This window comes from Somniosus microcephalus, unplaced genomic scaffold (assembly GCF_052327205.1).
Source record: "Somniosus microcephalus isolate GS21.2 unplaced genomic scaffold, FLI_Smic_1.0 unresolved_chr6, whole genome shotgun sequence".
NCBI lineage: Eukaryota > Metazoa > Chordata > Chondrichthyes > Squaliformes > Somniosidae > Somniosus > Somniosus microcephalus.
This window is the reverse complement of record NW_028225184.1, coordinates 12,751,765-12,769,214: the sequence shown is the minus strand read 5'-3', so window position 1 is coordinate 12,769,214 and position 17,450 is coordinate 12,751,765. Positions and strand designations below refer to the sequence as shown.

Below are 17,450 nucleotides of genomic sequence, written 5' to 3'. Positions count from 1 at the left end.
CTCTACCCAATGCCAACCATCTCTTCAATAACCCAACCCTCTGCTCAATGCCAACCATCTCTTCAATAACCCAACCCTCTGCCCAATGCCAACCATCTCTCCAATAACCCAACTCTCTACCCAATGCCAACCATCTCTCCAATAACCCAACCCTCTGCCCAATGCCAACCATCTCTTCAATAACCCAACCCTCTGCCCAATGCCAACCATCTCTCCAATAACCCAACTCTCTACCCAATGCCAACCATCTCTCCAATAACCCAACCCTCTACCCAATGTCACCCCATCTCTCCAATAACCCAACCCTCTACCCCAGTGTCACCCCATCTCTCCAATAACCCAACTCTCTACCCAATGTGACCCCCATCACCCCCAATAACCCCCAACACTCTACCCAAGCTGGGCCCATGCCCGAGTATTTATACTCCTCAGATGGCGACCGCAGCAGGCCATCAACACTCTACCCCAATGTCCCCCCCATCACCCCAATAACCCCCCGACACTCTACCCCAATGTGACCCCATCACCCCAATAATCAAACACTCTACCCAATGTCCCCCCGTCACCCCAATAACCCCAACACTCTACCCCAATGTCCCCCCCATCACCCCAATAACCCCAACACTCTACTCAATGTCCCCCCATCATCCCCAATAACCCCCAACACTCTACCCAAGCTGGGCCCACGCCCCGAGTATTTATACTCCTCAGATGGCGACCGCAGCAGGCCATCAACACTCTACCCCAATATCCCCCCCATCACCCCAATAACCCCGACTCTCTACTCAATGTGACCCCATCACCCCCAATAACCTAACTCTCTACTCAATGTGACCCCCATCACCCCAATAACCCAACTCTCTACTCAATGTGACCCCCATCACCCCCAATAACCCGCAACACTCTACTCAATGTCCCCCCATCACCCCAATAACCCCAACACTCTACTCAATGTCCCCCATCATCCCAATAACCCCAACACTCTACCCAAGCTGGGCCCACGCCCGAGTATTTATACTCCTCAGATGGCGACCGCAGCAGGCCGTCAACACTCTACTCAATGTCCCCCCCATCACCCCAATAACCCCCAACACTCTACTCAATGTCCCCCCATCACCCCAATACTCTACTCAATGTCCCCCCATCATCCCCAATAACCCCCAACACTCTACCCAAGCTGGGCCCACGCCCGAGTATTTATACTCCTCAGATGGCGACCGCAGCAGGCCATCAACACTCTACCCCCAATGTCCCCCCATCACCCCAATAACCCCGACTCGCTACTCAATGTCCCCATCACCCCCAATAACCTAACTCTCTACTCAATGTCCCCCCATCACCCCAATAACCCCAACACTCTACTCAATGTCCCCCATCATCCCAATAACCCTAACACTCTACCCAAGCTGGGCCCACGCCCGAGTATTTATACTCCTCAGATGGCGACCGCAGCAGGCCATCAACACTCTACTCAATGTCCCCCCGTCACCCCAATAACCCCCAACACTCTACTCAATGTCCCCCCATCACCCCAATAACCCCAACACTCTACTCAATGTCCCCATCACCCCAATAACCCCCAACACTCTACTCAATGTCCCCCATCACCCCAATAACCCCAACACTCTACTCAATGTCCCCATCACCCCAATAACCCCAACACTCTACTCAATGTCCCCCATCACCCCAATAACCCCAACACTCTACTCAATGTCCCCCCATCACCCCAATAACCCCAACACTCTACTCAATGTGACCCCATCACCCCAATAACCCCAACACTCTACTCCATGTCCCCCCATCACCCCAATAACCCCCAACACTCTACTCCATGTCCCCCCATCACCCCAATAACCCCAACACTCTACTCAATGTCCCCCATCACCCCAATAACCCCAACACTCTACTCAATGTCCCCCCCATCACCCCAATAACCCCAACACTCTACTCAATGTCCCCCCATCATCCCCAATAACCCCAACACTCTACTCAATGTCCCCATCACCCCAATAACCCCAACACTCTCTGTCTCTCTGTTTCCCTCTCTCCCTCTCAATATCTCAGGGCACTGTACCTGAGAAAAGAGTCAGCACCTTCAGGAGGGGAGAGGGATTGGAGGGGAGAGGGAGGGGAGGGGGATTGGAGAGGAGGGGGATTGGAGGGGAGGGGGATTGGAGAGGAGGGGGATTGGAGGGGAGGGAGATTGGAGGGGAGGGGGACTGGAGGGGAGGTGATTGGAGGGGAGGGGGATTGGAGGGGAGGGGGATTGGAGGGGAGGGGGATTGGAGAGGAGGGGGATTGGAGGGGAGGGGGATTGGGAGGGGAGGGGGGACTGGAGGGGAGGTGATTGGAGGGGAGGGGGATTGGAGGGGAGGGGGATTGACTGGAGAGGAGGGGGATTGGAGGGGAGGGGGACTGGAGGGGAGGGGGACTGGAGGGGAGGGGGGATTGGAGGGGAGGTGATTGGAGGGGAGGGGGATTGGAGGGGAGGGGATTGGAGGGGAGGGGATTGGAGGGGGAGGGGGGATTGGAGGGGAGGGGGGTTGGAGGGGAGGGGATTGGAGGGGAGGGGATTGGAGGGGAGGGGGATTGGAGGGGAGGGAATTGGAGGGGATTGGAGGGGAGGGAATTGAAGGGGAGGGGGATTGGATGGGAGGGGATTGGAGGGGAGGGGGTTGGAGGGGAGGAGATTGGAGGAGCGGGGGATTGGAGCAGAGGGGGGATTGGAGGGGAGAGGAATGGAGGGGAGTGGGATTGGAGGGGAGGAGATTGGAGGGGCGGGGGATTGGAGTGGAGGGGGATTTGAGGGGAGAGGAATGGAGGGGTGGGGGATTGGAAGGGAGAGGGGATTGGAGGGGAGGGGGATTGGAGGGGAGAGGAATGGAGGGGTGGGGGATTGGAGGGGAGAGGAGAGGAGGGGGGGGGGATTGGAAGGGAGAGGGATTGGAGGGGAGGGGGATTGGAGGGGAGGGGATTGGAGGGGAGGAGATTGGAGGGGTGGGGGATTGGAGGGGAGGGGGATTGGAGGGGAGAGGAATGGAGGGGTGGGGGATTGGAAGGGAGAGGGTTTGGAGGGGAGGGGGATTGGAGGGGAGGGGATTGGAGGGGAGGGGGTCAGGGGTCAGAGGCTAGGGCTTGCCTTCGGCGTCATGTCGTGGGTGATCCCGAATTCGAGGTGGCGCAAGATGCTCTCCATGGTGTGGTAAGGCTGCTGCTTGGTGACGCGCAGATACTTCTGCATGGCTCGCGCCATGGAGGCGAAGATCGCCTGGGCAGCCTCACGCGGGTCCATGATCTCGCGAAGACCCTTCTGATCCTCCAGCTGCAGTCGCTTGATGTGCGTGAATGCCTCCTCTACGGCCACCATCAGTCTGAAAGGGATGGAGGACAGGGTGAAGGAAGGGACCGAGAGGCTCCTGTCTCCAGACTCACTCAGTGAGGGACAGGACCGAGAGGCTCCTGTCTCCAGACTCACACAGTGAGGGACAGGAGCGAGAGGCTCCTGTCTCCAGACTCACTCAGTGAGGGACAGGACTGAGATGCTCCTGTCTCCAGACTCACTCAGTGAGGGACAGGACCGAGAGGCTCCTGTCTCCAGACTCACTCAGTGAGGGACAGGACCGAGAGGCTCCTGTCTCCAGACTCCCCTCGGTGAGGGACAGGACCGAGAGGCTCCTGTCTCCAGACTCCCCTCAGTGAGGGACAGGACCGAGAGACTCCTGTCTCCAGACTCACTCAGTGAGGGACAGGACTGAGAGGCTCCTGTCTCCAGACTTCCCTCAGTGAGGGACGGGACCGAGAGGCTCCTGTCTCCAGACTCACTCAGTGAGGGACAGGACCGAGAGGCTCCTGTCTCCAAACTCACTCAGTGAGGGACGGGACCGAGAGGCTCCTGTCTCCAGACTCACTCAGTGAGGGACAGGACCGAGAGGCTCCTGTCTCCAAACTCACTCAGTGAGGGACGGGACCGAGAGGCTCCTGTCTCCAGACTCACTCAGTGAGGGACAGGACCGAGAGGCTCCTGTCTCCAGACTCGCTCAGTGAGGGACGGGACCGAGAGGCTCCTGTCTCCAGACTCACTCAGTGAGGGACAGGACCAAGAGGCTCCTGTCTCCAGACTCACTCAGTGAGGGACGGGACCGAGAGGCTCCTGTCTCCAGACTCCCCTCGGTGAGGGACAGGACCGAGAGGCTCCTGTCTCCAGACTCCCCTCGGTGAGGGACAGGACCGAGAGGCTCCTGTCTCCAGACTTCCCTCAGTGAGGGACAGGACCGAAAGGCTCCTGTCTCCAGACTCACTCAGTGAGGGACAGGACCAAGAGGCTCCTCTCTCCAGACTCACTCGGTGAGGGACAGGACCGAGAGGCTCCTGTCTCCAGACTTCCCTCAGTGAGGGACAGGACCGAGAGGCTCCTGTCTCCAGACTCACTCAGTGAGGGACAGGACCGAGAGGCTCCTGTCTCCAAACTCACTCAGTGAGGGACGGGACCGAGAGGCTCCTGTCTCCAGACTCACTCGATGAGGGACAGGACCGAGAGGCTCCTGTCTCCAGATTCACTCAGTGAAGGACAGAACCGAGAGGCTCCTGTCTCCAGACCCCCTCGGTGAGGGACGGGACCGAGAGGCTCCTGTCTCCAGACTCACTCAGTGAGGGACAGGACCGAGAGGCTCCTGTCTCCAGACTCACTCAGTGAGGGACAGGACCGAGAGGCTCCTGTCTCCAGACTCCCCTCGGTGAGGGACAGGACCGAGAGGCTCCTGTCTCCAGACTCCCCTCAGTGAGGGACAGGACCGAGAGGCTCCTGTCTCCAGACTCACTCAGTGAGGGACGGGACCGAGAGGCTCCAGTCTCCAGACTCCCCTCGGTGAGGGACAGGACCGAGAGGCTCCTGTCTCCAGACTCCCCTCAGTGAGGGACGGGACCGAGAGGCTCCTGTCTCCAGACTCACTCAGTGAGGGACAGGACCGAGAGGCTCCTGACTCCAGACTCACTCAGTGAGGGATGGGACCGAGAGGCTCCTGTCTCCAGACTCACTCAGTGAGGGACAGGACCGAGAGGCTCCTGTCTCCAGACTCACTCAGTGAGGGATGGGACCGAGAGGCTCCTGTCTCCAGACTCCCCTCAGTGAGGGACAGGACCGAGAGGCTCCTGTCTCCAGACTCTCCTCGGTGAGGGACAGGACCGAGAGGCTCCTGTCTCCAGACTCACTCAGCGAGGGACAGGACCGAGAGGCTCCTGTCTCCAGACTCACTCAGTGAGGGACAGGACCAAGAGGCTCCTGTCTCCGGACTCACTCAGTGAGGGACAGGACCGAGAGGCTCCTGTTTCCAGACTCACTCAGCGAGGGACAGGACCGAGAGGCTCCTGTCTCCAGACTCACTCAGTGAGGGACAGGACCAAGAGGCTCCTGTCTCCGGACTCACTCAGTGAGGGACAGGACCGAGAGGCTCCTGTTTCCAGACTCACTCAGTGAGGGTCGGGACCGAGAGGCTCCTCTCTCCCTCGCAGTTTCCCCGAGACCGCTCCCTGTGCTTCCCATTCCACCTGCCCATTTACCTGGCTCTTCTCTTTCGGACTCTCCGGTCCTGCTCTGCCTCCTCGTAGTAAAATTCGTTGTGGCTGTTGTCCCTCCGACGAGCTGCCGCCGCGATCATGGCGCGTGACTGACCAGCCGAGTTGCTGCTCGCATTCCCTGGTTCAGACAGAAACGTGAAGAGTTTAATTCTGCTCCCCTGAAGCCGCTGGATCTCAGCGATGGCCCTCTGGGCTCGAGTTGACCCCAAGGTCACAGACGGTCAAAGGTTAGGGCTTGACACAGGGAGGTATTGCTTCAGTTGTACAAGGTATTGGTGAGACCGCACCTGGAATACTGCGTACAGTTTTGGTGTCCATACTTAAGAAAGGACATACTTGCTCTCGAGTCAGTACAAAGAAGGTTCACTCGGTTAATCCCGGGGATGAGGGGATGGACGTATGAGGAGAGGTTGAGTAGGTTGGGACTCTACTCATTGGAGTTCAGAAGAATGAGAGGCGATCTTATTGAAACATAGAAGATTGTGAAGGGGTTGGATCGGGTGGATGCGGGGAGGATGTTCCCGATGATGGGTGAGACTAGAACTAGGGGGCATAGTCTTAGAATAAGGGGCTGCTCTTTCAAAACTGAGATGAGGAGAAACTTCTTCACTCAGAGGGTGGTAGGTTTGTGGAATTTGCTGCCCCAGAAAGCTGTAGAAGCTACATCATTAAATAAATTAAAAACAGAAATAGACAGTTTCCTAGAAGTAAAGGGAATTAAGGGTTACAGGGAGCAGGCAGGAATATGGACATGAGTCTAGGTTCGGATCGGTCATGGCCCTGTGGGTAGCGGAGCGGGCCCAGGGGCCGTGTAGCCTGATCCTGCTCCTATTTCGTGTGTTCTAATTCTGTGTTAGATTTCAGGAGATGGTTCTATTCACAGGGATTAGTGGAGACCTCGGGAACAGGCTGCCAGCTAGGAGTCCTTCAAGAGTAAATTGGGCCTGTTCCTGGCTGGGGTGGAGATCACCTTTTACAGAAGGTAAGTACTGCAGGAAATACAGGGACAGAGTGATCTCCTGGACGAGTTTCGATCGCCTAGATGGGTCGGAGAGGAATTTCCCAGATTTTTTCTCCCAAATTGGCCATTGGGTTTTTTACCTGGTTTTTCGCCTCTCCCAGGAGATCACATGGGTTCGGGTGGGATGGAGAGTGAAAGCAGATTTGAGGTTAGGATCAGATCAGCCATGATCTTATTGAATGGCGGAGCAGGCTCGAGGGGCCGATTGGCCGACTCCTGCTCCTATTTCTTACGTTCTTATGACCTACGGTGACCCCTGGGCTGGAGTTGACCCCAAGGTCCCAGACGGTCAAAGGTTAGGGCTTGACACTGTGCTGGGTGGGCGTGTGTGCTGTGAGGAGGAGGCCGAGAAACTCCAGTATGATTTGGACAGGTTGGGTGATTGGGTAGATGCAGTATAATGTGGATAAATGCGAGGTTATCCACTTCGGTGGCAAAAACAAGAAGGCAGATTATTATCTGAACGGCAATAGATTGGGAAAAGGGGAAGTGCAACGAGACCTGGGTGTCCTTGTGCACCAGTCGCTGAAGGTAAGCATGCAGGTGCAGCAGGCGGTGAAGAAGGCAAATGGTATGTTAGCCTTCGTAGCGAGAGGATTCGAGTACAGGAGCAAGGATGTCTTGCTGCAGTTGTACAGGGCCTTGGTGAGACCGCACCTTGAGTATTGTGTGCAGTTTTGGTCGCCTTATCTGAGGAAGGATGTTCTTGCCATGGAGGGAGTGCAGCGAAGATTCACCAGACTGATACCTGGGATGGCAGGAATGACGTATGAGGAGAGATTGTGTCGATTGGGCTTATACTCGCTAGAGTTTAGAAGAATGAGAGGGGATCTCATTGAAACTTATAAAATTCTGACAGGACTGGACAGACTAGATGCAGGAAGGATGTTCCCGATGGTCGGGGAGTCCAGAACCAGGGGTCACAGTCTAAGGATAAGGGGTAAGCCATTTAGGACTGAGATGAGGAGGAATTTCTTCACCCAGAGAGTGGTGAACCTATGGAATTCTCTGCCACAGAGGGCAGTTGAGGCCAGTTCATTAAATATATTCAAGAAGGAGTTAGATATATTTCTTAAGGCTAAAGGGATCAAGGGATATGGGGAGAAGGCAGGGACAGGGTACTGAATTTGGATGATCAGCCATGATCGCATTGAATGGTGGAGCAGGCTCGAGGGGCCGAATGGCCGACTCCTGCTCCTATCTTCTATGCTTCTACGACCCCTGGGCTCGAGTTGACCCCAAGCTCCCAGACGGTCAACGGTTCGGGCTTGACACCCGGTGACCCCTGGGCCAGGTTTGACCCCAGGTCCCAGCAGGTCAAAGTTCAGGCTCTGTTCAAGACAGGGTGTAAGGACAATCCTAGTAACTACAGGCCGGCCAGTTTAACGTCAGTGATGGGTAAAGTTTTAGAAACAATAATCAAGGAAAAAATTAACGGGCACTTGGAGAGGTTTAAGCTAATTAAGGAGCGCCAACATGGATTTGTAAAAGGCCGATCATGTTTGACTAATCTAATTGAATTTTTTGATGAAGTAACAGAGAGGATTGATGAAGGGATTGCAATGGATGTTGTCTACATGGATTTTAGTAAGGCGTTTGACAAAGTACCACATCGAAGGCTGGTTAACAAAATTGAGGCTCATGGAATAGGTGGGCCAGTGGCAGCTTGGATAAGGAATTAGCTTAAGGACAGAAAACAGCGAGTTGTGGTAAATGGCTGTTTTTCAGACTGGAGGATGATAGACAGTGGTGTTCCCCAAGGGTCAGTGCTGGGGCCACTGCTTTTTTTGATATCTATAAATGACCTGGATATTGGAATACAGAGTTTCTAAATTTGCCGATGACACCAAACTGGGGGGTGTGGCAAACAGTGAGGATGACACCAATCGACTGCAACAGGATGTAGAAAGGCTAGCAGAATGGGCAGACAAGTGGCAGATGCAGTTTAATACAGAGAAGTGTGAGGTGATGCATTTTGGCAGAAGGAACAGGGGGAGGCAATATACACTTAATGGCACAGTGTGTGCAGGGACAGAGGGACCTGGGAGTTAATGTGCATAGGTCCCTGAAGGTGGCGGGACATATTGTAGAGAGTGGTTAGCAAAGCATATGGGATCTTGGGCTTCATAAATAGAGGTATTGAGTACAAGAGTAGAGAAGTGATGCCGAACCTTTAGAAAGCGCTGGTTAGGCCACAACTGGAGTATTGCGTCCAGTTCTGGTCACCACACTTTAGGAAGGGTGTGAAGGCCCTCGAGAGGGTGCAGGGGAGATTTACCAGAATGGTTCCGGGGATGGGGAATCTTAGCTACAAGGACAGGTTGGAGAAGCTGGATTTGTTTTCATTAGAGCAAAGGAGGTTGAGGGGTGATTTGATCGAGGTGTACAAGATTATGACGGGTTAGGATAGGCTAGGCGGGGAAAGGTTGTTCCTAGTAGTTGATGATACAAGGACTAGGGGACACAGATTTCAGGTTTTGAGCCAGAGATACGGGGGGGATGTGAGGAAAAACTTATTTACGCAGCGAGTGGTGAGGACCTGGAACTCGCTGCCGACGGAAGTGGTGGAAGCGGAGGACACTCGATGTTTTCAAGGGGAGACTAGATAGGCACTCGAGGGAAATAAACTTGCAGGGCTACGGGGATAGAGCGGGGGAATGGGACTGACTGGATTGCTCCACAGAGAGAGCCGGCATGGACTCGATGGGCCGAATGGCCTCCTTCTGTGCCATTATGACTCTATGACGCACTGTGAGATCCGGTTTGAGCCCCACCGCCCCGACGTTCGGTTCCTTACCTTCTCCAAGGGTGTAGACTTTGAAGCCAGAGATTTTCTTGGCAAGGATGGACTTGGAAAGGTTCAACACCGAGGGATTGTAGACCGCAAAATCCCGGTAGTAATTCTCCAAAATCCAGATGGCCACTCGTTGAATGCTGGGAAACGAGGACATCAGGCGATGAGAGCCAATCAGGAACACACTCCCCCAACGCAACCCAACCAGACCAATGGCGCTCTCGCCCACCCGCCACCCACCCCGAACCCTCGGCCCTTTCTCATCCCGCCTGTGGCCAATGCCCATCCGACTGCCCCCAGCTTCCCCAGTCTCTCCACATCACTGAAGTCCCTCATCCCTGGTACCATTCTGGACAATCTCCCCTTAACCTTCTCTGCTCTAAGGAGAACAACCCCAGCTTCTCCAGTCTCTCCACGTAACTGAAGTCCCTCATCCCTGGTACCATTCTGGTCAATCTCCTCTTAACCTTCTCTGCTCTAAGGAGAACAACCCCAGCTTCCCCAGTCTCTCCACATAACTGAAGTCCCTCATCCCTGGTACCATTCTGGTCAATCTCCCCTTAACCTTCTCTGCTCTAAGGAGAACAACCCCAGCTTCTCCAGTCTCTCCACGTAACTGAAGTCCCTCATCCCTGGTACCATTCTGGACAATCTCCCCTTAACCTTCTCTGCTCTAAGGAGAACAACCCCAGCTTCTCCAGTCACTCCACGTAACTGAAGTCCCTCATCCCTGGTACCATTCTGGACAATCTCCCCCTTAACGTTCTCTGCTCTAAGGAGAACAACCCCAGCTTCTCCAGTCTCTCCACGTAACTGAAGTCCCTCATCCCCGGTACCATTCTGGTCAATCTCCCCTTAACCTTCTCTGCTCTAAGGAGAACAACCCCAAATTCTCCAGTCTCTCCCCGTAACTGAAGTCCCTCATCCCTGGTACCATTCTGGTCAATCTCCCCTTAACCTTCTCTGCTCTAAGGAGAACAACCCCAGCTTCTCCAGTCTCTCCACGTAACTAAAGTCCCTCATCCCTGGTACCATCCTGGTCAATCTCCTCCTTAACCTTCTCTGCTCTAAGGAGAACAATCCCAGCTTCTCCAGTCTCTCCACGTAACTAAAGTCCCTCATCCCTGGTACCATTCTGGTCAATCTCCTCCTTAACCTTCTCTGCTCTAAGGAGAACAATCCCAGCTTCTCCAGTCTCTCCACATCACTGAAGTCCCTCATCCCTGGTACCATTCTGGTCAATCTCCCCTTAACCTTCTCTGCTCTAAGGAGAACAACCCCAGCTTCTCCAGTCTCTCCACATAACTGAAGTCCCTCATCCCCGGTACCATTCTGGTCAATCTCCCCTTAACCTTCTCTGCTCTAAGAAGAACAACCCCAGCTTCTCCAGTCTCTCCCCGTAACTGAAGTCCCTCATCCCTGGTACCATTCTGGTCAATCTCCCCTTAACCTTCTCTGCTCTAAGGAGAACAACCCCAGCTTCTCCAGTCTCTCCACGTAACTAAAGTCCCTCATCCCTGGTACCATCCTGGTCAATCTCCTCCTTAACCTTCTCTGCTCTAAGGAGAACAATCCCAGCTTCTCCAGTCTCTCCACGTAACTAAAGTCCCTCATCCCTGGTACCATCCTGGTCAATCTCCTCCTTAACCTTCTCTGCTCTAAGGAGAACAATCCCAGCTTCTCCAGTCTCTCCACATCACTGAAGTCCCTCATCCCCGGTACCATTCTGGTCAATCTCCCCTTAACCTTCTCTGCTCTAAGGAGAACAACCCCAGCTTCTCCAGTCTCTCCACATCACGGATCTCATTGAAACTTATAAAACTCTAACAGGACTGGACAGACTAGATGCAGGAAGGATGTTCCCGATGACGGGGGAGTCCAGAACCAGGGGTCACAGTCTAAGGATAAGGGGTAAGCCATTTAGGACAGAGATGAGGAGGAATTTCTTCACCCAGAGAGTGGTGAACCTGTGGAATTCTCTACCACAGAAGGCAGTTGAGGCCAATTCATTAAATATATTCAAGAAGGAGTTAGATATATTTCTTAAGGCTAAAGGGATCAAGGGATATGGGGAGAAAGCAGGGACAGGGTACTGAATTTGGATGATCAGCCATGATCTCATTAAATGGCGGAGCAGGCTCGAGGGGCCGAATGGCCTGCTCCTGCTCATATCTCTCTATGTTTCTGTGGAATCTGGAACTCACTGCCTGAAAGGGTGGTAGAGGCAGGAACCCTCACAACATTCAAGAAGCATTTAGACGAGCACTTGAAACGCCACAGCAGACAAGGCTACGGACCAAGTGCTGGGAAATGGGATTAGATTAGACAGGGCTTGATGGCCGGCGCGGACACGACGGGCCGAAGGGCCTCTTTCTGTGCTGTGTGACTCTATGGGCAGGATTTTCATTGGACCGTGGAGGCGGGATTGGAGGCGTGTGGGGGGGTTAAAACCTCGAAATCGGGGGGCACGAATCCATCCCGCCCCCCTAACCCGCCTCCATGCCAGTTTCAAAGGAGGCGGATACCCGACCTGAGCTGGGACACGCCTCCCTGAGGCGGGAAGGGGATTAGTGTCAATTAAATGCCTGTTAGTTAAAGGTAGTTAACAGGCAGTTTTTAGCCTAATCCCTATTTTTATTGTTGAAGTGTGGGCTGTCCGACGGCTCCACACCACGCCCAGTTAGCGAGGTGGACCGTCGGTCTGAAGGGCTTGGAGGGTTCGAGATGTTCGGGTGAGCGATGGGTGCAAGAGTGCAGAGGTAAGTGTGTTTGGTGTGTGTAAAGTGTTTAAAGACGTTTTACTTACCTTTACAGCCTTCCTTCCTTCAGGTCTCGGGAGTCCCACATCTCACCGGCACAGAAAGCAGAATGGCCGCGAGCTGTCAAAGGCTTGCAGCATTCAGCTTTCTGTGCCGGTGAGATTTCTAACTGAGTCTGTGGAGAAGGACTCAAGTTAGTAGTCAGACTGTCAGTGTTTGACAGCTTCACTGAGCTGTCACACGCTGATTTTTTCAGCTGTCAAAACCTCTTGACAGATGAAATGTCAATCTGTGACATCACCTGTTGCCGAGTGGCCCTTAATTGACCTTAACTGAGGAAGGATGTTCTTGCCATGGAGGGAGTGCAGCGAAGATTCACCAGGCTGATACCTGGGATGGCAGGAATGACGTATGAGGAGAGATTGGATCGATTGGGCTTGCACTCGCTGGAGTTTAGAAGAATGAGAGGGGATCTCATTGAAACTTATAAAATTCTAACAGGACTAGACAGACTAGATGCTGGAAGGATGTTCCCGATGGTCGGGGAGTCCAGAACCAGGGGTCACAGTCTAAGGATAAGGGGTAAGCCATTTAGGACAGAGATGAGGAGGAATTTCTTCACCCAGAGAGTGGTGAACCTGTGGAATTCTCTACCACAGAAGGCAGTAGAGGCCAATTCATTAAATATATTCAAGAAGGAGTTGGATATATTTCTTAAGGCTAAAGGGACCAAGGGGTATGGGGAGAAGGCAGGGACAGGGTACTGAATTTGGATGATCAGCCATGATCGCATTGAATGGCGGAGCAGGCTCGAGGGGCCGAATGGCCGACTCCTGCTCCTATCTTCTATGTTTCTATAAACACTCCCAGGGCAGGTACAGCAGGGGTTAGATACAGAGTAAAGCTCCCTCTACACTGTCCCATCAAACACTCCCAGGACAGGTACAGCACGGGGTTAGATACAGAGTAAAGCTTTCTCTACACTGTCCCATCAAACACTCCCAGGGCAGGCAAAGCACGGGTTAGATACAGAGTAAAGCTCCCTCTACACTGTCCCATCAAACACTCCCAGGGCAGGTACAGCACGGGTTAGACACAGAGTAAAGCTCCCTCTACACTGTCCCATCAAACACACCCAGGGCAGGTACAGCGCGGGTTAGATACAGAGTAAAGCTCCCTCTACACTGTCCCATCAAACACTCCCAGGGCAGGTACAGCACGGGTTAGATACAGAGTAAAACTCCCTCTACACTGTCCCATCAAACACTCTCCCAGGGCAGGTACAGCACGGGTTAGATACAGAGTAAAGCTCCCTCTACACTGTCGCATCAAACACTCCCAGGGCAGGTACAGCATGGGGTTAGATACAGAGTAAAACTCCCTCTACACTGTCCCATCAAACACTCCCAGGGCAGGTACAGCACGGGTTAGATACAGAGTAAAGCTCCCTCTACACTGTCCCATCAAACACTCCCAGGGCAGGTACAGCACGGGGTTAGATACAGAGTAAAGCTCACTCTACACTGTCCCATCGAACACTCCCAGGGCAGGTACAGCACGGGGTTAAATACAGAGTAAAGCTCCCTCTACACTGTCACATCAAACACTCCCAGGGCAGGTACAGCACGGGTTAGATACAGAGTAAAGCTCCCTCTACACTGTCCCATCAAACACTCCCAGGGCAGGTACAGCACGGGTTAGATACAGAGTAAAGCTCCCTCTACACTGTCCCATCAAACACTCCCAGGGCAGGGACAGCATGGGTTAGATACAGAGTAAAGCTCCCTCTACACTGTCCCATCAAACACTCCCAGGGCAGGTACAGCACGGGGTTAGATACACAGTAAAGCTCTCTCTACACTGTCCCATCAAACACTCCCAGGGCAGGTACAGCACGGGGTTAGATACAGAGTAAAGCTCCCTCTGCACTGTCCCATCAAACACTCCCAGGGCAGGTACAGCACGGGGTTAGATACAGAGTAAAGCTCCCTCTACACTGTCCCATCAAACACTCCCAGGGCAGGTACAGCACGGGGTTAGATACAGAGTAAAGCTCCCTCTGCACTGTCCCATCAAACACTCCCAGGGCAGGTACAGCACGGGTTAGATACAGAGTAAAGCTCCCTCTACACTGTCCCATCAAACACTCCCAGGGCAGGTACAGCACGGGTTAGATACAGAGTAAAGCTCCCTCTACACTGTCCCATCAAACACTCCCAGGGCAGGTACAGCACGGGGTTAGATACAGAGTAAAGCTCCCTCTACACTGTCCCATCAAACACTCCCAGGGCAGGTACAGCACGGGGTTAGATACAGAGTAAAGCTCCCTCTACACTGTCCCATCAAACACTCCCAGGGCAGGTACAGCACGGGGTTAGATACAGAGTAAAGCTCCCTCTACACTGTCCCGTCAAACACTCCCAGGGCAGGTACAGCACGGGTTAGATACAGAGTAAAGCTCCCTCTACACTGTCCCATCAAACACTCCCAGGGCAGGTATAGCACGGGTTAGATGCAGAGTAAAGCTCCCTCTACACTGTCCCATCAAACACTCCCAGGGCAGGTACAGCACGGGGTTAGATACAGATAGATACAGAGTAAAGCTCCCTCTGCACTGTCCCCATCAAACACTCCCAGGGCAGGTACAGCACGGGTTAGATACAGAGTAAAGCTCCCTCTACACTGTCCCATCAAACACTCCCAGGGCAGGTACAGCACGGGTTAGATACAGAGTAAAGCTCCCTCTACACTGTCCCATCAAACACTCCCAGGGCAGGTACAGCACGGGGTTAGATACAGAGTAAACCACCTCTACACTGTCCCATCAAACACTCCCAGGACAGGTACAGCACGGGTTAGATACAGAGTAAAGCTCCCTCTACACTGTCCCATCAAACACTCCCAGGGCAGGTAGAGCACGGGTTAGATACAGAGTAAAGCTCCCTCTACACTGTCCCATCACACACTCCCAGGGCAGGTACAGCACAGGTTAGATACCGAGTAAAGCTCCCTCTACACTGTCCCATCAAACACTCCCAGGGCAGGTACAGCACGGGTTACATACAGAGTAAAGCTCCCTCTACACTGTCCCATCAAACACTCCCAGGACAGGTACAGCACGGGTTAGATACAGAGTAAAGCTCCCTCTACACTGTCCCATCAAACACTCCCAGGGCAGGTACAGCACGGGGTTAGATACAGAGTAAAGCTCCCTCTACAGTGTCCCATCAAATACTCCCAGGGCAGGTACAGCACGGGGTTAGATACAGAGTAAAGCTCCCTCTACACTGTCCCATCAAACACTCCCAGGGCAGGTACAGCACGGGATAGATACAGAGTAAAGCTCCCTCTACACTGTCCCATCAAACACTCCCAGGGCAGGTACAGCACGGGTTAGATACAGAGTAAAGCTCCCTCTACACTGTCCCATCAAACACTCCCAGGGCAGGTACAGCACGGGTTAGATACAGAGTAAAGCTCCCTCTACACTGTCCCATCAAACACTCCCAGGGCAGGTACAGCACGGGGTTAGATACAGAGTAAAGCTCCCTCTACACTGTCCCATCAAACACTCCCAGGGCAGGTACAGCACGGGGTTAGATACAGAGTAAAGCTCCCTCTACACTGTCCCATCAAACACTCCAAGTACAGGTACAGCACGGAGTTAGATACAGAGTAAAGTTCCCTCTACACTGTCCCATCAAACACTCCCAGGGCAGGTACGGCACGGGTTAGATACAGAGTAAAGCTCCCTCTACACTGTCCCATCAAACACTCCCGGGGCAGGTACAGCACGGGGTTAGATACAGAGTAAAGCTCCCTCTACACTGTCCCATCAAACACTCCCAGGGCAGGTACAGCACGGGGTTAGATACAGAGTAAAGCTCCCTCTACACTGTCCCATCAAACACTCCCAGGGCAGGTACAGCACGGGTTAGATACAGAGTAAAGCTCCCTCTACACTGTCCCATCAAACACTCCCAGGGCAGGTACAGCACTGGGTTAGATACAGAGTAAAGCTCCCTCTACACTGTCCCATCAAACACTCCCGGGGCAGGTACAGCACGGGGTTAGATACAGAGTAAAGCTCCCTCTACACTGTCCCATCAAACACTCCCAGGGCAGGTACAGCACGGGGTTAGATACAGAGTAAATCCCCACTGCACTGTCCCCATCAAACACTCCCGGGGCAGGTACAGCACGGGGTTAGATACAGAGTAAAGCTCCCTCTACACTGGGTGGGAAATCGCGTGGGTTGGTCACAAATCGAGGGGAGGCGGGACGACAACCCCAAAAGTGGGACCCCCGCCTCCATCCCGTCCCCCATTGACAAAATGCAGCCCTGTGACTCTGAGATGTGTCCCTTCCCCGCCTTACCTGAGGTGACCGATGTTGTAAAAGTATCTGGCCCCATCTGTGGACCTCACCACCTTCACCGTGAACTGGGGCTGGATCTGACGTATCTCCATCAGGACGATGGCCAGGTAATGGATGAAGAGCAGCGCGTCCACCAACGAGAGGGCATACTGGACGATGCCCTGGTACTCGGGATCTCGCTGATCCAAGATTCTCACCCCGTAGAAGAGCCAGTAAGAGGCCACGAAGAGGAAGACCAGCACCATGAGCAGGGCGCGGAAGGCGAAGATTCGCGGGACCTGGGCCCGAGGCGGCCGCAGAAAGAGAGCCCAGCTGCCCATGAGGAGGATGACCAGCTTGAAGGCCATGGAGATGTAGAGCCCCTCGCAGGGAGTGCCGCACGTTTCCAGCTCCTCCCGCCACAGGAGCTGGGGCAGAATCACAAAGGCCACCGGGGTCAGCAGGGCAAAGAGGGCCAGCGCCAGGGCCACCGTCAGCCCCAGGTAGCGGGCACAGTCCAATCCCACGCTGTCCTCCAGGTCCTTGGACAGGCGGGCGATGTCCTCGTGCGAGAGGCTGTGGTCGGAGGTGCCGGTCACGGCCGTGGTGGTCTCGCCCCAGTTATCGTCCTGCGGAGGAGAGAAGTCGGTCAGGTCATTCGACCGGGAGACCCCTCACACTCTCTGATCTAACCCACACCCCTCATTGTAACACTGATATACCCCACACCCCTCACTGTAACACTTATATACCCCACACCCCTCACTGTAACACTGTTATACCCCACACCACTCACTGTAACACTGATATACCCCACACTCCTCACTGTAACACTCTGATATACCCCACACCACTCACTGTAACACTGATATACCCCACACTCCTCACTGTAACACTGATATACCCCACACCCCTCACTGTAACACTGATATACCCCACACCCCTC

At 53.9% G+C, this 17,450-nt stretch overlaps 1 protein-coding gene across 1 annotated transcript in view; it reads right to left on the bottom strand.

Moving 5' to 3' along the window:
• LOC147087088 (vang-like protein 2) overlaps positions 1 to 17,450 on the bottom strand; it is a 50,924-nt gene that overhangs the window by 1,043 nt on the left and 32,431 nt on the right. Inside the window, exons 3-6 of the mRNA XM_085978039.1 lie at positions 16,526 to 17,133; positions 9,393 to 9,529; positions 5,557 to 5,692; positions 3,140 to 3,371 (exon numbers count right to left, since the gene is read on the bottom strand). Coding sequence (XP_085834165.1) covers positions 3,140 to 3,371; positions 5,557 to 5,692; positions 9,393 to 9,529; positions 16,526 to 17,133 — 1,113 coding nt within the window. The remainder of the gene's footprint in view (positions 1 to 3,139; positions 3,372 to 5,556; positions 5,693 to 9,392; positions 9,530 to 16,525; positions 17,134 to 17,450) is intronic.